The 23142-nt window shown below is 35.6% G+C and overlaps 1 protein-coding gene across 4 annotated transcripts in view; it reads left to right on the top strand.

Moving 5' to 3' along the window:
- The window catches only part of MARCHF6 (membrane associated ring-CH-type finger 6), a 45363-nt gene extending 23450 nt beyond the window's left edge, over positions 1-21913 (top strand). For all 4 annotated transcript variants that reach the window (XM_014872329.2, XM_014872328.2, XM_088171058.1 and 1 more), the window contains exons 12-26: positions 321-401; positions 1591-1659; positions 1776-1850; positions 2661-2795; positions 3280-3399; positions 5500-5600; positions 6281-6418; positions 8090-8291; positions 9665-9734; positions 10781-10962; positions 12291-12425; positions 14452-14541; positions 15957-16089; positions 17237-17372; positions 18889-21913. In XM_014872329.2, coding sequence (XP_014727815.1) covers positions 321-401; positions 1591-1659; positions 1776-1850; positions 2661-2795; positions 3280-3399; positions 5500-5600; positions 6281-6418; positions 8090-8291; positions 9665-9734; positions 10781-10962; positions 12291-12425; positions 14452-14541; positions 15957-16089; positions 17237-17372; positions 18889-18979 — 1758 coding nt within the window. In that variant the 3' untranslated portion in view covers positions 18980-21913. The remainder of the gene's footprint in view (positions 1-320; positions 402-1590; positions 1660-1775; positions 1851-2660; positions 2796-3279; positions 3400-5499; positions 5601-6280; positions 6419-8089; positions 8292-9664; positions 9735-10780; positions 10963-12290; positions 12426-14451; positions 14542-15956; positions 16090-17236; positions 17373-18888) is intronic.
- The last annotated feature ends 1229 nt before the right edge of the window (positions 21914-23142 follow it).

The raw sequence follows: 23142 nt of genomic DNA, 5'->3' as shown, positions 1-23142 counted from the left end.
AGTGTACTAATTTTCATAGTGGATGATAATAAGTAGGGTAAACTAGACGATGAGTGAAACAGTGTAAGGTGACACTTTTTGTTTCATATATTACAGTTGTTTTGAGTTTGAAGAAAGTAGTTGTAATGTAAATGTAAACATTATCTTTTCTTGATGAAGATACAAAAATAGTAGCAGATTTTTAAAATATGTAAAAACTAGAGAAACTTGACATTCTTCTTGAAGAGTTGAAATTTGGAATTTATCTTAATTACATAGAAAAGGAGATGTAATCTTCTAAGAGACTGATAAACTTTACCCTTTTTTCCTCTTTGCTCCAGGTCCAAGCATCTCACTTTGAAGGCCTGATTACAACTATAGTGGGATATGTTCTTCTAGCAGTGACTCTAATTGTTTGTCATGTATCCTTTTGTCAGTAGTTACCTGTTTCAGATTTACATGTAAATAATTTTTCTGGCTATGCTTTGAGGAGGTGCAGACATGATGCAGGTGCCCTTAACTCACCATTTTTCTCTGCTCTTTTGGTGAAATTAGAAGGAAAAGTCTCTCCTGTTTTCTTGGATATGTAGAAGTTGTCAGTGTGACTGCCTGCTTTCAAATACTTGCACGTGCTTAACAACACAATCAACGGCTTTTATGCTTGCTTGAAGGTGTCTGAGGAGAAGAGTGTAGAATCGTTTTTCCTCACTATCCCTGTGCTTCTGCTCTGAACTGTAGTTGCAGCAGAGAGATGAGGAAAGGGGAGATTATGAAAATATGGGAGGTATGATAGGAAATTTATTCAAATATTTTTGATCCTGACAGATTTTTTGAGTATGAATTATTTTTGTTTCTTTGTTGTGTCTCTGAACTACTGAGAGTTTGCTGCAATAATTTTTCTCATTATTACTTTTTTAGAGAAAACTACTTTCTCTTAGTTTCAGAAAATAAAGTCCAGGAAGCCGGAAGGATTTATTTTGTCACAAGTAAGAAGGCTGCATTCCAGCTGCATGTTTTTTTACATCAGCTTCAGTTTGAAAGAATATACATTTGTATAAAAGTACACAAAGTTAACATCAACTTTCTACATCAGTATACCAATGTGCAGTGCAAGTGTAAAGCATTGGTAGATTAGCATGTAGGGCTTGCCTCCTAAAAAAAAACTCAAAACAAACTCCCAATATGCAAATGCAATATGCATCCAGCTTTTCTTGGAAAAGGCGAGAATTGATTTAGACGGCAGGGAAGGGAAAGCTAGTATTTAATGTAGGTCTTCAGATTTTAAACTTACTTATTGTGGCAGATGTTTTCAGAGACAGCTGCTTATTTCTTGAGAAAACTTCCGGTTGCTTAATTTAAGAAGGGTCATATTATTAATAATTATTTATTTACTTTAGATGCGTGATTGGGGATGTTACCTGGCACACCAGATTGTGACTTCTGGAGTCACAGCCAATTTTGAAAATAGAACCCTGGTGAAACACATGCTTACTCTTTCATTTTTGTCTTATAAAATTTCCTGTTGCTGAAAGCAACATAATGCAGTGTTTTATATTAATTAGGCTATTTCACAGTGTTTTCCAGTGTTTTTTCCTTGACAAAGCTATTCAGGGTTTGGCAGCCCTTGTTAAGTTCCAGCGATCACGCCGCTTACTAGGAGTTTGTTATATTGTTGTCAAGGTAATCCTAATTTTTTGTGCGGGGAAATAAAACCCTCTAAATTTAAACTGACATTGTTGTTTTCTCAGCAATTTTTGTTAAACTAGTGAGTTCTTATTTTCTCTCGTTTCCTAAAGGTTTCCTTGTTAGTGGTGGTTGAAATCGGTGTGTTTCCTCTCATTTGTGGCTGGTGGTTGGATATATGCTCCTTGGTAAGAACAGAAACAAATGTGCTAAAGTCTTTTGTAACAGTGTTTATATTTGAAGCAAAAAGAAAAGTTCTGATGAGAAGAGAGTTGTTAACGTGAGTTTGACTGCACTCTTCTGTTTTCATAAATGGCATTTTCACAGGGAATAGGTTTTTTAGATATTGCCTAATGCTAATTTTGGGGGTTTTTATGTTACTAAATACAAATTACATGCTGTTACTAAAATAGCAAGATCCTAATCCTTTTTAGTGCAGTTACAAGACCACTGTGATAATGAGCTTACTTATAGGCAAACTTGTGTGCTGAATAAACCTCTTTATGTAGCCATCTTATGTGAAATGATAATGACTTTGTGTTTTAAGTTGCCCAGTCTCTTTCTGTTTTGGAGAATATCTTTGCTGAATTTGCTTGGAATGACAGTTTTTCTGTCCTGAAAAATAGAGAGTGATAAATTTGAAATGGACAAAATTAGGTTTTTTCCAGCCTTAGTAGAAATAGAGCTTTACTTAGGAATTATTTGCTTCCATCATAGTGTCACTTTGTTTGAATTGATTTATAACTTATGTAGATCCTGTTAGTGATTGAGTTGATTTATTTCTTCTTTCTGTCAGAAGAAATAAATTGATCAGAAATCTATCTTTATTTGCTGTTCTTACCATAAGTAATCCCTTTTTTCTCTGGTGTATTTATGTGTTAAAGCAAACATTTTAAAAGTTATGCTTAGTAGTATATATGAACTAGGGGAAACAAAATGAGTAGTTGTGGATGTTTGCCAAACTTATTCATATTTGTTAACTACTTGCCTCCTTCTAGGAGATGTTTGATGCCACTCTGAAAGACAGAGAATTGAGCTTTCAGTCTGCCCCAGGCACCACAATGTTTCTGCACTGGTTGGTTGGAATGGTTTATGTCTTCTATTTTGCATCCTTCATCCTTTTGCTAAGAGAGGTGAGTCTGTAAGAACAAGATTGGTACGTAACACAGAGGCTTACATGCAGAACTGTTCAATTTTTCACATGTGGGTGTTGTGGCTGCCATTTTTTGTATGTATATTGGATTCATTTTCATGTAAAAAGGGCCATGCTGGTACTTACTGCAGTGGAAAAATCATTATTTTGAGTATATTTTACTTAGAGATTTCTGGTTTACAAATAGCTGTTAAATCTGAGTGTTGCCTTCAAATGAATCTAAATGTGTTTTAGTTGTTTAAGATCAATCAGTACTTGAAAATTAAGCTTGTATTTGGTTATTGGGTCTCTACTTCTCTGAGATAATACTTTCTTTGTTCTATTTCTGTGCAATTTTGTTGAATCTTGTTCACCTAATATCCCTATTACAATGAAACTTATTTTCTGCGGCAGTCTTGTTCAAATGAAAAGTAAATACAAAGATTATATTCTCCTCATATATTGTTTTCTATTTCCTACTTCAGGTATTGAGACCTGGTGTCTTATGGTTTCTCAGGAATTTGAATGATCCAGACTTCAATCCTGTGCAGGAAATGATTCACTTGCCCATCTATAGACATCTCAGGAGGTTTATCTTATCAGTGGTAAGGACTTATCTGAAAGATAACTTTATTTGGAAAGAAAGCTTTATATGCTGGCTTCTGCACACAATACTGTGTATTTAAAGAGAAACATTTTCACCATGGAAGTGAACTGGTACTGGAAGAGGTTGCCAAAAGAATCTGCATCTTTCAATACTCAAAACTCAACTAGATAAGTTTCTGAGCCTTATCTGGGTCTGCTCAGAGCAGGTGTTTGAGTAGAGTCAGTTGGACTTTAGAAGTCTCTTCTAGACCAAGTATCATATGCCAAGCCACAGAAAATGTTTGTGTATTCAGAAGACAAGTGTTTATTACGATGGATATTGTAAATCACGTAACTTTCATGGTGCCCTCAGTTACTGCAGTAAACATTGTATGTCCAGTTCAGCCAAAACAGTACAGCAGAGGAGAGTAACTTTAAAGCTAAATTTTGGGTTGGATTGGATTCTGCTGCTGTAGCCAGTGGTGTCTGTTTCCAGATTATCATTGTAAGATACTGAAAAAAAAATGAGTTTTTTTTCCCTTTACTTGTTTGCCTGAGGTTTGCTTAACATGCGGTCAAGGAAAGGTCACAGACTGTCTTTGACATAAATGTCACATGAACTGTGTAAACTGACACACCAGAAACATTCTTTGATGTACTGTATTGTTATACCTGAGGTGCTTTGAGCAGTGAAAGCTCAGAGAGGTCCTGGTTCTGTTAGAGAACCCTTCAGTATCTGAGTGGAGTTGACCTTTCCACCTTTCTGAGCATTCTATCCTTAGATAATTTTAATTCTTCAGCTGCCTGAAATTTCATGGTTCATCATATGGCCCAAATACAAGCAAAGATCTACTGGTTGCTTATGGCCTTACTCATGTTGTCACACTGTGTTGGAATGGGCAGTTACTTAAACTTCACCTTTTGATTTGCTCAGCTAATTAATTCAGAATTTTCACTGGCCTCATGCTAGCATATTGGATCCAGAATGGTAATCATTTACCATTTCAAAGAATAAATCATACCTTTCAAGCTCTTTTTTTCTATGTATTTTAAAGAAATGTCTTGTGTATGACATAAACTATTAATTTTCAGGAAGAATGGGATTCAGTTTTTCTTTTTGACATAGTTAAACACAATTTTTTTTCACATTTTTAGTCGCCAGTGGTGCATTTGTATGGAACGTAAGAATGTGTTTAAAATGTATTTATTTTTCATCTGGTTCCTTCAGGAAACAGGATTCATAAAAGTGTATTGTCTTCAGGCACTTCATGTCCCCTACTTGGTCTTTCAGTCAATTTGAAATGTGAGAAAACAGGAACTGAAAGATCTTTGGACGCTTCAGCAAGTTGCTTAAAAAGTCAGCCACTTAGAAAAGAGAGGAATACAAAATAAGTAATCCTGGTGTTGGGGAAGGGGGAAGAAAGAACAGCTCTCTGACATTGCTGTAGCTGTCAGCAGGGTTATTCTGGTGCTTATTCAGCTGCAGTCCTATTTGGCAAGGGCATCGTAGTCTACTGGTCTGCCTGGGATCGAATTTATTATCTCCATCATGGCAAATGTCCTTTCTGCACCTTGAATTGGCAGCTGAAACAGTGTTGCTAACATGGCCTGTTGGCTGTGGCTGGACAGTGCTTGCATCCTGGCATTTTCTTTGCTGCTCTGCCCTGCTCCCTCACCTCCAGTGAATAAGCTGCAGGCTGGGAGGAGGGTATCCCTGGAACAGCTGACTCAAGCTGACCAAAGGGGTATGACATCATGCTCAGCAGTAAAAGCCATGAGAAAGGAGATTGGGGGGATGTTCATGGTTATGGTGTTTGTCTTCCTGACTCACCAGAAAATTGTTGTTTGTCTGCTGATGGGAAGTAGAGTCTGAATTCTTCTTACTGTTTTGACTGCATGCTTGGTGCTTTCTCTATTAAATTGCCATTATCTCAGTCTTGCCTGCCTTCTGTTTTGTCTTCCTCTTTACCTGGAGAGGGGAATGAGTGAGTAGCTGGCTGGGTATTCAGCTGTTTGCCAGGGCTAGCCCACCACACCCAGGGAACATGTCAGAGATGGGTGGGAAACTGGGTTTGGTTGTTTCTGCTATTTGGACTAACTTGTTTACTTTCTTATTGCAGATTGTTTTTGGATCAATTGTACTGCTCATGCTCTGGCTTCCTATACGGATTATTAAGTATCTCCTGCCTAATTTTCTTCCATATAATGTTATGCTCTACAGGTGAGCATTTATTTTTAAAAAGAAGGGGTTTTTCAGTATTGCTATAACTAGAAAAAGTGTATTTGCACTCCCTGAGCATTAACGTGACGCTTTGTTATTTTGTTTTCAAATAATCTAATCTTCATTTTGTTCTAAGAGAAGTAAAGGGTAAAGGATATGGCTACATCATACAATGTGACAAATAGAAGAGCTACTTGAAAAAAGAAGCATTTTGTATTCCTTCTGTAAAGATAACTGGTCAGGGCTTTATGCTCTCAAAATACTTCCCATTTCAGCTTTCTGATAGTGAAGTTCCTTTCGTGTTTGCTTTTTTAACATACTCATTCCTGATTGTCATTGCCTCAGGAGTAAAAGATTATCTGGAACTGCATTTCTTTAATGATAGCATTTTTTTTTCTATTTCTGAATAATAATTCAAACAGTAATGATAGATGCAAATAGAGAAGCAAACTGTAATCTTAGATATAATTTTTCTCAATGTTTTTTCCTAAATTTCTTACATGCTGAAGTGCCTAACCTCTGCTCATATATAAGGAAAAACCTCAGCAAAATACTAAGAATTTTCCTTTTTGACATCCAATGTATTTTTGTATTGTGGTGGCATTAATAGGATTCAGTGTAAAAGATTTCTATTAGAATGTTCCTTATGTTTGTTTTCCTGCTCTTCCCATTGTTTCCAGTGATGCTCCAGTAAGTGAACTTTCCCTAGAGCTGCTTTTGCTTCAGGTGGTGCTTCCAGCTTTGCTAGAGCAAGGACATACAAGACAGTGGTTGAAAGGTCTTGTACGAGCATGGACTGTTACTGCTGGATACTTGCTGTAAGTACAGAAATCCAAAATCAGTTACAACCATTGTGACCAGTTTGGTCTTTAAACACGAAGGCAACTTTACAGAAAGCTATCCCAACAAGCAGGTTTAATAGCTCTTCTACAGATACATATGTGATGACAAATTTCTATAACGATTGCTTTCTCCTAAGAAGTAGATGTACATACTTCTGGACTAGTCTTTGACAAGTAATTCTTTTGGTAAACTATTGCAGCATTTGCTTAGTGAAAGAAATATATAAAAGTATGACTAACATCTTCCTAACTCCCTATTATATGAAAATAAAGAGATAAATGTCAGCAGTGTGCTTCCATGAATCATCTAAATAAAATTCATGTGCACTTCTTGCATTTCTTACTATAAAAAGGAATAAAAAAGAAAAATTATTTAGAACATTAAGCTGAAGAAGTAAGCAACTTTAAATTGGGGGTTTTAAAGTTTTAGTTCAGACTTCAGAGAAGGATAAAACCATATCCTTGTCAAATAAAGTAAATTGTTGTACTGCCAGGCAGAGTTCTAGCACTTGAAATTATTTTTTAGTTCATCTGCTGTTTGCCAAATTAGTAAAAAGAAACAAAGGTTGCTTTTGTTTCTGTACAGTTTTCAGCTTAACTTCAAAGTATACTAGCATTCTCCCGACATGTTGCAATCTCAGGATCAAGAATTATTCTTTGCCAAGTTATTTCTGAGAAACTGAGTGACTAAATGAAAGACTTCATTGTAATCCAAAATATTTACTTTGGTTTGTCATAAGGAAACTCTCCTCACCCCCTCCTCTCTTAGTTTGCATTTTTGAAGAAGTTCTTAATTATTTTCCAAGTTTTGATTGTGTTTAAGTGTAGTGTAAACAAGAGAGTTATGGAGATGATCATAGAAATGACTTCTTACTCCACTGTTGCAGCTGTTTAGGACAATTGCAAATTACCTCTTGAGCAATTTTACTTTAGCACAGATGAAAATATTTTGCTCTGTTGTTCTCAAAAAGCAAACTGTTGGGTAAATTTCATTGCTAGTAGAATACCTGCACAAATCTTTCTCTGCAAAAGTGAGGAAAATTAAGTTCTGAATGTTCATTTTTAATCAGACTTAAATTTTGCTAATTGTATATGTGGAAAACATCAGCATAATAATTTGAAAGTAGATGGACTTTTTTCTAGGACTGATATTCTTAAAAAGTTGTGTGCAATTTAGAATCTTCTTGAAAGACTCTGCCTGCCTCTGTACTTCTGACAGCACATCCGTGGCAATGCAGCACCGTCCTTGTACGGTTTAGGTTTGAAGGCCCTTGTTTCCTGTAGAGCTTAGTGACATAACATAAAAGCTATCAGTAGAGCCATGTGCTTACAGGAACTGAAATATCCATGCAATTCTCCTTTCACATGCACAGCGCCAACACCAGGTGGTGTTTTTGAAGCAGTCAAACAGATAAGTGATCTTTCCTTGTGATTGTATCCCAACTGCATCCACACCAGCACTTTTTTTCTAAATTGTGTTTATGATGACATTGAGTACGTTACCAAAAAACGCTTATTTTACTTTATCAGGATTCTGCCAGTGCTCCTGTATTAGTTTTGTACAACCTGTGTGGATTCTGCGTAGGCCTATATTTCTGCTTCTCATTCATACCAAGCAGAACAAAACAGAAATTTTGATTGTTACAGGGATCTTCATTCTTACCTACTTGGTGATCAGGAAGAGAATGAAAACAATGCAAATCAGCAACCTAACAACCAGCATGCTCGTAATAATAATGCCATTCCAGTTGTGGGAGAAGGTCTCCATGCAGCCCATCAAGCCATACTTCAACAAGGAGGACCTGTGGGTTTCCAGCCTTATCGTAGGCCTTTAAAGTTCCCACTCAGGGTATGTATACCTAAAACATCAAGTAAAAGGCATTTGAGAAAAGTGAGGTTTTTTTCTAAGAAAGATTTGGCCCACATTATCCAAAGTTATGTGGTAGGTCCTGTTTTATATGGTTTGCAGCTTTCTGAAGTGCAGAGTTGCAGTTATGCTCATGTAAGGCTTTTTTCAGCCTGTAACTTAAGACCTTCAATTATAATTTTATTTATAGAACCCATATTTGTTAAGTATTATGTGTCAATTGACGTCTTATTTTCTTCACAGTAAGTAATGGAGAGAAAGACAATAAGCCCCTCTCAAACAGTTCAGGTGTGCCTCTATCAAGGCCATGGCTTTCAAGGGGGCATACTTTGGTCTTGTAACTAAGTGTATTTTAAACTATTTTGCTTTATTGAGAAAATAAATAGAGAACTTCTGTTGCTTCTGCATCTGTATTAAGCATAGAATGGCATTATATAATACTGGAACGTTCTAAATCCCTAAAATTACTAAGGAAAATTTATTGGCAAATACTTACATTTCTGGAATAATATACAGCTTAAACTAGATAACTGTTTTGTTGTTAGCAGAACTCTGAGTTAAATATAAACTTCACCACAGCTCACTTCCTGTGGTTTCAGGTATAGCTGAAGAATGGAAATAAGTGCTAACATTAGGTCACCGTGGTATTGCTTCTGAAAATTCCTTCTTTATACCCAAATGTCTCATCAGTGAAAGTGTGTTCCAGATTTAACTTTCTCTTGGTAGTCTGTTGGGATAAGGTGTTAGCTTTCCCATAGCAAGCTTGCTTGTTTTGTGGCTTTGATGATTAGTTAGGCAGAACTTCATAGCACCTGGTGCTTGAGAAATATTTAAAGAAGTTAAGTACATGGTAATTCTCTGGTAAGATGAAAACCTGACTGAGCAGCAACCACCTTCACCATTAGCTTCTGGTCACAGAAATTTGAGCACATCTGGAAGAACTTTGTCAGCAAGGTTTTCCTTATAAAACCACTCTCTTGCTCTTATGGCATACAGAGCTAGAAATCTTTCAGGATTATTTGAGTCATGCTGCTCAGTGCAGAAATTGAGAGATGATCTTTTTTTTATGTGACATAACAAAGAACTTCAGCCATTCTGGATTCAAATGTTATTTTTTACTGTTGGAACAGTTGATGGAAAGTCTTAGAAATACACAACACTGCAGGTGTTCTGAATGTACTGTGGTTAGGTTTCTTTTTGCTGATTTATTTATACAGTGAAACATCAGTATTTGAACATCCTAGTTTAGCTGCTTTTCTAGGATGATGTATTTTTTTATACTGGGGTTTCTTGGGGTTTGGTTAAATAACTTTCTTACGAACTTCCCCTCCTTTTTTTCTTTTTCCCTTTTTCAGATATTTCTTTTGATTGTTTTCATGTGCATAACATTATTGATTGCTAGTCTTATCTGCCTTACCTTACCAGGTGAGTATTATAGTAAACTATCATTAAAAAAAACTTACTATGTTGCCATGCCCAACCATGGCAGATGTTTTGAAACCACTGTTTGAAGTCAAGAGGCAAAACCGTGGAAACGATCTCATTTTTAATCATTTGTCATCAAATTGTACTAATCTAAAAACCTAAATGACAGAGATTGCTATTCCCTTTTTGTTGTAGAATAATATTCCTCTGAAGACAGGGCTTCAGGTGCTGAGACAGTCTCAGTAGTATTGAGTGAAAATTTTAATTGAATTGAAACTTTTTTAGATTGTTTACAGGTCTTCTACATATTCTAAATATTCTGAAGGTATCATTATTGAGTACTGCAAAAACACTTGTTTGTTTTTTTTTAATAATTTGAAATAAATGAAGCTGTGTCAACCAGCATAAATTTAATAACCTGTCTGCTGTAATACCATGTAATTTATACCTTCTTCTATTAATGATCCTAAAGTCAATAATGTGTTGAGATCAAAGCTATAAATTCTGTGATGGTTTTAGTAGTAGGACATAAAATAATTCCACTGTAATACTAGGGAAATTAAAACACTATTAAAAAATGAACTGTAACAAATCAATCTCCCATATTTGTCAGAGAGCTTCAGAAACCCCATCAGTAAGTCTTAAAAAATTACATGAGGCAGTGAAACAACCCAAAGATAGCTCATATAATGTAAGTTCAAGGTTACACACTAATGCATGATTGCTGTTGCAGTTCTGAAGATCAGTGTTTAGGCTCTGAACAGTTCAGTGCTTTGTATTGCTGTAGCTCAGGTCATATTGTTGCCATAATGAAAATTTAGGTGGGAAAGGATTTCTATGTGTTTATTTGGCATAATTTCTGAAGCTGTTTACATAGTGCTTCACACATTTATGCATTATGGGTGTAGTACCAAAATAACTGTTTTATAATGAATAATATTTATGCAGGGATATTTCAGATAAATTTGACACGTAGTTTTTTGATAGGCACCCTTCCCTAATAGATCCAGAAGCATGACTGTATTTAACAGTGCTTGTGTTTTCAGTGTTTGCCGGCCGGTGGTTAATGTCATTTTGGACGGGGACTGCCAAAATCCATGAACTGTACACAGCTGCCTGTGGTCTTTATGTCTGTTGGCTGACTATCCGAGCAGTGACAGTGCTGGTTGCCTGGATGCCACAGGGTCGTAGAGTCATTTTCCAGAAGGTCAAAGAATGGTCTCTCATGGTGAGCTTTGAGAAGAAGTTTTAGTGAATTACCAAAAACTAGCTAATGGAACTTGTTTCATTTTTTGCTTGCAGGCTTTACTCTGCTATGTATACTACCTTTTGCTTTTCAGACCATTTTGAAGCTTTTGCAGCTTACAGTCCCATTGCTTAGGCTAGCTGTTTTTGGAAGGCAGTGTAAATATGCTTGTGTGTATATATGTTTAAATATGTGTATGTGTATGTTTTTCTGTTTTCCTTTAGAAGTGAATATATTGCATTATTATCCCATGTGTTATGTGTTCTCAAAGACATTTACATTTTCACATAAACCTGGAAGCTTAATTATTTACTTGTACAGTTACTTGAAATTAGCAAATGGAAAAACCTAATAAACTTGATAGTTGATGATGACTGTCTCTGCAAAGTAGCTTGATGCATATTTTCAGATAGACCTTCATCAGCTGTTGAACTTGTGTTGTTCAAATAAAATATATTTTTCTCAAAAATATTAATTATGAGTTGCTGACATTCTCAGCATGAAAACAAATATATTCCTCACCTTTTTCTCTTGGTTTTGATTATGAGGATTTCTTGCTAGTTCCTTTAAACATCAATAGCATAAATGGTATCTTGTTAAGGACATTTTAATGTGCTTATTGGTTTGTTACACTGTACATGTTCTTCATGTACTGCCATGTTTCCCAAATAATCTCTTCCATCGTTTTGATTTTAGATTCTTTAAGATCTTAGCTTCTTCAAGAAAATTCAGAATTAAAACATAATTTCTACTTTTCTTTGTCCCTTTTCTTTATCATGTTAATTAAGTCAGGCTAGTTTTGTATGATGCAGTTAAATTAAGAGAATTTCAGAATAAATAAAGATTCAAGCACGGTGTTCTGACTCCTCCGTTTTTAAGTCAAATATTCCATAATGACTGAATTTTTAAGGTTTGTTTTGCTCCAGAGAAATTTTTTTTTTTTTTAAATTCTTCAATTTCCCAACATACAAGCATATGCAATACATTGAAGTGCCATTGGATAGTATTCCCTATTGATAACAGTCAATGTGATTTTAATGGTTTAGAATTATATGAATACTAGTAGGCACAGTCATGTTTTTTTCTGGAATTCCTATTCTTATGGAATAGGACTCAATCTTGAAAACTTGCATTGCAAAACTATGTATGTAGTAAAAATTATTTCTAGGGGTGTATATGTGTGAAATAGAGGAGTGTAGCTTTGTGGTTTTTTTACCAGGGCTGTGTATTTATGTAATTAAGTTACATTTTTGAGTTTAAACAAAGACTGTTATGGTAAGCATATTAATTAAATATCTTGGATTTTTTAGATAATGAAGACATTGATAGTGGCTATACTGCTCGCTGGTGTGGTTCCACTTTTGCTCGGTCTTCTGTTTGAACTGGTCATTGTCGCCCCTTTGAGAGTTCCTTTGGATCAAACACCTCTCTTCTACCCTTGGCAGGTCAGTGGCTCCCATTCTTTTGCTGCTGTTGATGGAAGGAGTATGGGCTGCCTTTTTTCATGTGGATTCAGAGCTTCAGAGCATTTTCCACAAATATGTTTGTATGTGGCAAAGGCAGCCAATCTGGATGTGAGGATTATTTTAACCAAAAGAATATGCTGAGGAATTTAAACTATGAAAAGCTGAACTGTTGTGAGGTGACATCAAAGGTTGCATTTCAGTGATCAGCTACTTTTCCAGTAGCATAATTGTAAAGTTATATAAGAAGTTAGTATATCTCTATGTATGTATGCACAGATATACATATTCTAATTGTTTTGGGAAGCTTTCTGCATACAGTTATTCAGCAAAACGTTCTGGTGATTTTTTTTTTTTCTTGTAAGATTTAAATTCAGTGATGAGGCACATTACAAATGTAATTTTTATATGATTAAGGATCATGCTGATTTTGGGCTGAGTTGCCAAATCATTAATAAAAATTTTGAGGTAGTTGTGTTTTATTACTCTTCAGTCAAGTCTCACAGGCTGAGTAAAAATTTTTGTCCTGCAAGTTGGGAGATGAAATGAAGATACAGTGGATTGAATGACAAATGCTTCCATCACCTAGGCTGAATTATGAAAGAAGTCATAACTCAGAGAAACCCAACTGAGGGGACAATAGCTCGAAACATCTAGAATGCCATTACTAAATAACAGGAAAATGTTCAGGGATGGTGACTTTCTAAGCTGCCCTGAGCTTTCCTTTACTTTCAGTACCCTAATGTTTGAAAGCCATAATACAAAGAAGAATTTGGCTACGAATTCAATTATTCCATTATTTTAAAATCCAAGTATATTTTTGAACTCAGTAGATGACCTGAAAATCAGGACGTCATATAATTACAGTGGTAGATGAACATGGTTTCCAAACAGGAAACCATTCTTTCATTTGTAAAGAATTTGTAATGCTAGAGATTAAAAAATTTTTTTACGATTGCATATTAGTTCTTTAAAAGTTTTAAAATTAGTATATTGAAAAATTTTATTTTCATGTAGCAGAACTTCTTCAAAATATAGGATAAGTAGGATTTGAGACTTGTTCTAAATCAACAAGGAGCTATCAAAACTGAGACTGATTTGCATTTTTCCTAAAAGAGAAAAGACAAAGGTTACATCCATAAATAAACATGAATTTAACATAAAAAAATTTAACACTGGCGCTTTTTGTAACAATTTTTAAAATTTTTTAGAATTGACGTTAACAAAAGTTGTCTTTTTAAATAATTGGTTAAAGAAAATGTATTTCCCCAGCAGTTTAAGAAAGTTAATTAGTCTATGATATCCCAAGTCTTACCAGTTCTGAGCTGTTTATTCTACTTTATCAACCTATGTTTTGCATTCTATTTTTGGTGGGTTTTATTGAAAATCTCTTACAAATATCTGTAATCCAGAAAGGATGGACTTATGCTGTGTTTACTAGAAGCTAGTAGTTATAGTGTCCTAATTCCATGCCATAATAATTGCAGTTTATGTTAAAAGATAAATTCTCCTCTGAATAGTATGACTTTTTTTGTGAAGAGAATTGCCTTGCTTTAAGCTTCTTACATCAGGGACAGTTTTGGGAATAATTAAACTTCAAAAGAAGGAAAATAACTTGTTTCCTGATGCATGTGGACATCTTTGTATCTTTTTCCTATTATTTTTATAAAGAAAGGAAATTGACTTCCTTTTATGTAAATTAGTTGTACCAGAATGTTAGTCAATTGCTTTAAGTCTAATGCTTTTATTTTGTATTTACCTGTGGTTTAATAGTAGCTCTCCTGGTCCCAGGGAGCTAAATTTACAGATGTCAGTTAATCTTGAGAGCATCTTATTTTTCGTAAGAATTTGCCGATGATGTCTCTCTTTGGAACAATGTTCCATGTAAATGGAAAAGTAATTATATTTTCACTTGTAGGTAATATTAACACATTGCTCTTAAAGCTTTTGGTTGTCTGACTTGTTAAAGATATGTTAATGCTAACACTATAAATTTTCACAAAATTAGGACTGGGCTCTTGGAGTTCTGCATGCCAAAATAATTGCTGCCATAACACTGATGGGTCCCCAGTGGTGGCTGAAAACTGTTATTGAACAGGTAGGGAAAAAATGTCCTTGTGAGTTATCTGTATAATACATTTCTTATGTTTCTGATTGTGTCAGAAAACAGTGTTACTCTTGCAGTAATGGAGTAATTGAGTAAAATTCAACTAGTCTTGTGAAAACCTTTTAAATTGTATAGCCTAATCCATTAAGGTACACTTAACAGTAAAACAAAAATTCAGAAATCTGAATTCAAGAAAATGCTTTGTATACATATATGCATTTTAATCAGGTTTGTAATAAAGTGGGAAAGAAACATGATTATTTCTTCAGATTAAGTCGATGTGTCCAAATACTTGTCCAAATATTGGGGTATTTATATCCACAACTCAAGAACACAGAATTTTGCCTTCTCTGCAGCTGTAGGAATTACCCCATTCATAGATCAGTAGAGATGAAAGACATTATTTCTGTTGCCTTTTAATTACTAAGCAACGTAGAACAGTTTCTCTGTGCAGTTCAGAGTCACATGGCCTGTTGTTTTGTCACAAGTATTTTTTCTTGGTTATAACCATTAAATTCCACAGTTGTCATCTCAGTGAAGTATCTCAGTGGTTTGTCAGAAGGTAATTTTTCAGCCCTGCACTGTATGTGACACCTGTGGTGCATGTCCCAACCTGTGTACACAAGGTGCCTCTCATGAGTCATTCTAGCACATAGTCCTAGTTAATAAATCACTTCAGCTGTCGCACTGCAGAATATAGTCTTAGTCGGGGAGTATGTTTTGATGCATACCACGGCTCCCTCTTCCATTCTGAATGCTCTCCAGGGGCTGTTTACACACTCTCCTGAGCCTTCCAGAGTGTGGGACAGAGGCCATTGTTTAGCTGTAGCTGGTAGCCATTCAGAACTGGTCTTTTCCCATGCTTAATCTGGTTACGTTTTGACCTTAGCTTCTGGTAGTAACTGCAGAAACTTAAGAATTGTGGAGGCCTTTTTTTCAGACAGACTCTACGTACAGAGGCTGTGGTCTGCCTGACCAAGTACAAAATAGGATTCTCTTTCTGCCCATTACAAAATTTAATAATTTATTCTATAGCATAATACAGGATCCTCTTCAAGTAAGTTAACAGTGCAGAATGTGCCCAGGTCACCCACAAAACCATCGTCCACAGCTCTACTAAATGATCTTTCAGAAGGTGTCTTGCATTCCTGCAACTGAATCACAACTCTATTCCAGATTAAGTTGGTCTCTTGGGCATTGTTTAAATCCTAGATTTAAACAATTTTAATTTCCTAGAACCCTCATGATGTAAATTGGTAGAGTTTTTCCATCGTCAGCTGTGGCCATGGGAATACCTGTTTCCTTTCATAAGGAGAATTGTGTAAAAACCTTGTAATTATTACTGTTAAGTGCAAAGCAAGGCTTTCTTGATGGATATGTTCTACTTCTAACTTGTTCCATTTTAGGTATATGCAAATGGAATTCGTAACATTGACTTACACTTCATCATCCGTAAACTGGCAGCACCCGTTATCTCTGTCCTCTTACTTTCCCTTTGTGTGCCGTACATCATAGCTTCGGGTGTTGTACCTTTACTGGGTATGTATGCATTCGGAACACTTGTTTGTCATCTCATGGTTTGCATCAGTGTAAATATGTTTGTGGAAATAAAACTTGTAACTCTGGTGTATAAAGAAAAAGAAACAACAATGAAACAAAAAATGAAACAACCCACAAAAACCCACTTCTTCTGCTGACAAATGTAAATGTTTAAAGACTTCCAAGAGTCACGCCATGTTCCAGGAATATTGTCCAAATGCTTCTTGAACTCTGTCAGGCTTGGTGCTGTGACCGCTTTGTTGGGGAGCCTGTGCCAGTGCCCAACCACCCTTCACCAAAGGTGAAGAACCTTTGTCTAATACCCAGCCCAAACCCTTCCCTAACACAACTTGAGGCTACTCCTTGGGTCCTGTCACTGATCACCATAGAGAAGAAATCGGTGTCTGCCTCTCCTCTTACCCAAGAGGAGGGGCAGACACTGGTTTCTTCCCTGTGCATTTTGGGTATCCAGCTAGTTTGGGAAAGGAATGATTAATTAATTTCTTCTTTGGACAATCAGCCTATTATTTTAGTCCCTCTAGGTGCTGTACTGAGCTTGAGGCCATCTTTTTCTGACTTGTCAGATTCTAAATGAAGCTTAAAACAGGTGAAAATGTTTTGAGGTTTTAATAGTATTAAAATGTAGATTTTAAATATGTAGGGTTTTTTCAGACTTTCCCATCTCCTCATAATTGAGGTGAATTATTTGATTAGAACAAGGGTAGATGAGCTTTTTCATCAAGACATGTCTTTTACTAGTTAGTTTTGATGTTAACAACATGTTCAAGTCCCATTTTATGCTTCAGTCTCACTTGAATGCTGACTTTTATTGCATTGAGTTTTCTGATACAAAGAGTAAGCAAATAAACAGAAGTTAATAGGCAAAAAGAACTGATAAGCCCTTTTTTTTTCTCTACTGTGGATTTTCACTCTCTTAATGGAAAGCTTTCCACTTGTAGTACTTCAGATTAAAAAGAACAGCAGCTGTCATGTTGGATCTTTGATGTAAATGAATGTGTAATTTATTTCACAGCCCTTCTACTGAAGTTACAGTATAACAAAAAGTATGGAAGCACATAGAGAAGTAGAAATACGTGAGTTAGTTCAGCAATATTAGAACGTCTAAGGATTGTATCTTTCTTTGTAGGAGTTACTTCTGAAATGCAGAACCTCGTTCAGCGACGGATTTATCCTTTTCTGCTTATGGTGGTGGTTTTGATGGGAATTCTGTCCTTCCAAGTCCGCCAGTTCAAGCGCCTTTATGAACATATTAAAAATGACAAGTGAGTATATAGTGGGTTTTTAAAAACTTTTCTCCTTTATATATATATATGTATATACATGATTACTTCAGGTTGAATTCAGGTGTTACAGATACTTAGGACTAAAACAGTTTTTAAGAAGTTTTCTAACAAGTGACTCAAGACAGACAAACTGTTGTTGGCAGATGTTTTATCTGTGGTTCAGGCAGATAAACACAGGAATAGACTGACTTCATAAAGGGAAGACACTCCCCCGTGTTTAACATGAATGTGTTTTCCCACAAATGAAGCTGACTGTTTGTCTCATCTGTAGTCTTGAATGACAAATGAATGTCATGAAGTATAACATAGCTGGAAGTTAAAATCATGTCTCAAGCTGCTGCTTATAAAACCATTTCTTCAACCTTTCCTGCATAACTGTTTTTCTTACTCTTCCTCCTCATTAGTCCAGCTAATCTGTTAAAGAATGTTCAATTGATTTGATAGTTTGTCCTTACCAAATTTTGTGTATTTTTCTGATGTTTTCAGTAATTATTACTCTGTATTACTCAGATGCCTGATAAAAATAATGATTTTCCTATTATTTTCTGGTTATCTTGCTTAGTTTAACCTTTTTTGTGTGTGTGTTATTACATTATTTTTGGTGTTAATTACCTTTTTATGGGCTATTAAGAAGATTAGCAACTAATTTTCCTAGGCTTCTTTGGTATTGAAAAGAAATAAATGAGTTAGTTATGTTCATATCCTGAGTTGTCCTATAAGAGCTTTGCTTTCCAGTAACTACAAAAGGAGTCAAACCTAAAATGACTTCTTTTAATCTTAAATGTTTAGAAGCAACTGAAAAGTTATAAGTGAAAATTAGTTTGGTATTACATTAGCGTATTAAATGCTGTAACATTGTAGACAAGAAGTTTGTATGACTTAATTATCTCATTTCAGGAAGTAAGCAGACACAGTCATGGCAGCCAGTAGAGATTTGTGCTTTAGAAATAAGCATAACTAAATCTTCTGTGTAACAAATTTTAAAAGCATATACAAGTTTTTCTGACATTCTAAAATGTACAAAGAATACGCAATGGTTGTTGGTTATGGTACCATAAGAAAAGGTGAAAAAGTTCCTAAAGGAAATGAGAGATCTTAGGGAAAGAATTCACACGTGTGTAGGGGGCTCGTGTATGCACAGAACTGGCATGCAAATGTAGGGAGTGTGAAAAGGAATTTAGCTGTCAAAAAGTGTGGATCAGTGATATAGAGGAAGAAAGGAATAATGTGAAAGATTAAAAGTGTTAAGTTGATGAGATAGTTAAATTCTGTTTCAATGTCACACTAAAGGAATCTTGCACTCCTTAAACTTTCCATGGAGTAGCATCAGGATATTTTCTCTTCCTTTAAGAAAGATCAAGCTCTTCCTTTACAATTTACAGAATAACTTTTCACTGAAATTAAAAAACTGCTTTAGCAGCAAAGGAGATAGAGTGGATTTGTGTTACAAAATAGCATTACTTTGTGTTAATTCCTGTTTTTACTGTGATCCCAGGTACCTTGTTGGACAACGACTTGTGAATTATGAACGGAAGTCTGGTAAACCAGGCACATCAACAGCTCCACCTCAGTCTTCACAAGAATAGATGGTCATATTAAACATCTTGACCTTCCCTTTGCCTTTACATGTCCTTTTTTCATAGACTCTTCTTGTCTTTGGATATCTCTCCCAATAATATTCTCAGCAGTGTTTTGGCTTCTGTTGGTAGCATCCAGATAGCAGTTAAGGCTCTGTTTCTTATCTGCATTTTCTGATGTTGTAAATGCTGTCTGAGGTCTGTATATGTGTATATAGAAGTGTCCTGACACCCTAAAACCTTGGATTAAAAAGAATGTGCATTGTACATCTTTAAAAAGTATATTAATTTATTAAATCTAGTTGTCACTTTATTTTGGACTGCTGTTCTGTTGACAATGTGCCACAAAGCAATAGTGTGAAGAGGCAAGACGTTTTTATAAAATTTGGAGCTTACTTTATGGTGTTCATAACAGTTCTTATTGTAGTAATACAGTATGATTTTTCATGAGTGGAAAGGCCATATAGAGAATATCAAAAGTAAATAACTGTCTTACAGTCAGCAATGGAATTGCTGTGTTGAGAACATAATGAACTATGTATCTTACTGTCCAGTCTTTTTTATTATTTTGTATAACACCAAAGCTGTTGTACATTTTTCTATTGCCTGATTGTTTTTCATGTGTCAGAGTTTGTAATATTGTACAGTTGCTGTTAAATCAAGAAAATACTTCCTCTTCTGAGAATTGAGATGTACTTGTTGAGGCTCAGCTGGATTTTTCTATTTGGTTGAAGGGGGTAGATGAGTGTTGGCTTTGGGATCAGGATTTCATGAATTGAAACAGTAAGTAAAAATTTACTAAGGCTAGGTGATGGAAGCATTTAACGGTACCAAGAAAAATTAGATAGGTTCACAACTTAGTAGCCAATTTCTTATCAATATTAGGCTTTTTCAGAATATCAAGAAAGGGGATGAACCTTAACTGATGTGCTTGCACAGCAGAAGGAGCATAGTGTAAGCAACGTCCTGACCTGATCCTTTAGTTAAAGAACTTGAAATCTTCTTTCTATAAGCTACCAAAGTTGAAAATTGTAGTATGAATTTTATATTGCACAATTACTTTTAAAAAAACCAACCCAACCAAAAAAAATTCTCTCAGAATTGGTCACTGTGAATTTTATGGGAATAATACTGAGGAAGTGATTGATCATGTACCATTTATGGCCTGAGGGGCAGGGAAATACATATGCTATTAAACAGGCAAGGAAAAGTTATCAGGTTTCTTTGCAAGAACACAGTCAAACAAGAGCCACCAAATCAAGTCTGTGTTATTTCTATATGTAGATAGAGTTCTTTTGCAGTAATGTCTGGGGGTGGGGGTTATGTAGATAAAGAAAATACATAACAGTATCACAGAGCTTTAAGTAGCATCAAATCACATGCTTAGATTGCAGTATCTTTCCTGGACCAATGCAGAAAATGTGAATATCCATTGCAGTAATGAGAAAATTGATGGAACATTTAACTTGCTATTCAGTACACTCTCCTTCAGTATTCTGTACTTTACCGTGTGTATATAATTATTACTTGAGAATCTGGCAGGTGCTTTTAAAGTGTCATCTCCTTTTATTGATGTTGCATCTCTGATCTCACATGGTATGAGCTAATGTGGTCCAGGCTGTGATGGTGGTACTTCATTGTTTTGGTGTCTGGACTCATATTCTAAGGCAGCAAGCACAAGCCAAATGCATCTGAATCTAGTGGCAGGAGGATTGGGCTGTCACCCTCAGATCCATACTATTTTATAGAATTGCTGTTGTCCTGATGGTTTTAAACCACAAATATTACTGTTTGGAGTGATTTATTAGGAAATTTCCAGTGAAATGAAATCATAGAAAAATAGCCAAAATATTTTTTCATTTCCTGTTGCTGATTTAATGCTAAACTGAGTATATATTCGCCCCATATATTTTTGATGTGCATAAATATTGCATTTGATTATTTACAGTGGTGTACATTGTGGGACAGATATATTTTCACAATAATAAATTCACTGGTAACATACATTCTTACTTATGCCAAGATTATGTTTTTGACATACCTTTCCAAAATGGTCTTGCCACTCAAATATTGCAAACACTACTGTGCATCATGCAGAATTTGCAGTAGTGTGGTATTTGTAACTTTTTGTTTTTATTCGGACAAATTGCTCTTAATATTAAAATTTATTAAGAAAAAGCCTTTGTGCTGTTTCTTATTACTGGTATTTTACAAGTCATTAAAGAAAATAGCAAATCGGGCCAGTCATGCAATGTGAACTGCAGCTATTTTGATGTAGCTTACATTATCTGTATTTGCTTTTATTTTATGGAAAACTGGTTTCCAATCCAACTGTTGTGGTGGCATTTGCACTGCTTTATAGATTCCAGGTGAAGTTTGTTTCCAGAACTGTCCATTGTGAACTTTCCAGAAATCTCATCTCCTTATTTTTACACATTTTTGAAAGAATATGGAGGTTGTAGAGAACAGGAATTAAATAACAGTACTTTATAAATTGTTTTTAATTTCAATGGTTTGCCTTATTGTGTGCTGTGTACTCCCTGGCATAGAAACTTGATAAGTAAGCTTGTAAGTGAAGTGGCTGTTTCTGAGACAGCTGATGAGCACTGCACCCGCAGCTTCCATCTGTGCTGCAGTGATGCAGAGTGGTGTGGACTCCTGTTACTTTTCAAGTTGGAAAGAATGTGTGTGTGTGTACTCTTCCACCATAACTTGTGTTGACCTTGGTCTTGACTGGAGGGGTTGGAGGTGTGTACTGGCTCAATTGTATCCCCTTTGTGTGTTGAGAAACTAATGCTGCTGTTAGTTGTACAGGCCTTCATAAAAGAACTGTCAGATGGCTCTGTAGCTATCTTGTGCATATTGAAAGAAGTTAATTGCAGCATGGCTTTGACTGTTTTTACACAGATTATTTTATATTGATTAAAAATAGTTGAAACTCTGCATCTGTTCTGTCTGCCCCTTCTCTATTGAGTGAAGTCCAAGTTACTTGATTTTTTTTTTCTGAGGGCCCTTCCATACCTGTGACTGCTTTGTGTCAGTGACTTCCTCAGTAAGACGACAACTCCAGCCTATTACAGTGTTTGCATCACTTTTCAGCTGAGTGCATTAATTCTTTCCTTGCCTTCCCCTATGCTTGTGTAAAACTCTTCATAAAAATCTTCACAGCAGCTGCACTATTCTTCAGAGAACTCTGAAAAAGCCTCACAAAGGCCTGTACCTCACAAAGCACAAATGACTGGGGTTTGATTGCCTGGCATGCTGATCAGCATAATTTTGTTTCCTTGGACGTCACTGTCCATTTTTTTACATTTAGATTGGAAAAAATTTGTGGTAAGGGTCAGTGTTCTTATTCTGCTTGCCTTGGGAATAATGGCCACTGTACAGCCTGGGCAATGAGTGAGGTTCTTGGCAGAAATGATGGTACAAATAGTAAAAACATTAAACAAAGAATTGAATCTTGGTAGTGTAATGAAGTTCAGGATGCAAAATAAAAGAAGCTGTTTTCTGAAACAGATGAGGAAGCAACTTTTACGAAGCATAATGGTAAGTTAGAGCTCTCTTAGAATTGCATAGTTAACAGCAGTTTTTTTAAACTGCTTCTGGTTTTAATTTCTTCATTAAGAAGTAACCATAAATTGAGAAATTATTTGATGAAATCAAAGTTACTCAATAATGGAAAATTTTAAAAGACTGTATTTCCAGAGGTCAAATACAGTTTCAAAATAAATGGAACGTTTTTAGTATAATACTGAGAGATGGGGTAATGGCAAAATTCTTTCACAGCTCTGCATATCAGTTTATCTGCTTACCTGCTGTTAGCTCTTACGTGTACTGGCTAACACCCAAGCTGCATTTTCCCCTATAGAAGGTGAAGTCAACATCTGGAGGTGTCTGACATCAGGTGTGGGAGGAGGGGATAATATTTAACACTGCTTGCCTTTTAAGGGCTGTTTGTTTTCCTGGAAAAAGATATTAGTTTTCCTTAGACTTCCTTGTTGCTTACAAAATCAGAGAACACTGCAAAGCTCTTTTATCTATATTGGATAGAATTTCTGTATTAGAACCTAAATAGTGCAGAGCTGCACTGGTGTGCCATGTTCAGCCGATACAAATTGCATCAGTGACTTTCTAGAGTTAGGTAAGGAATGTGATCTAAAAATAGTGCTGGA

Source organism: Sturnus vulgaris, chromosome 1 (genome assembly GCF_052056855.1).
Source record: "Sturnus vulgaris isolate bStuVul1 chromosome 1, bStuVul1.hap1, whole genome shotgun sequence".
NCBI classification, from domain to species: domain Eukaryota; kingdom Metazoa; phylum Chordata; class Aves; order Passeriformes; family Sturnidae; genus Sturnus; species Sturnus vulgaris.
This window is presented reverse-complemented; position numbering and strand designations above follow the sequence as displayed.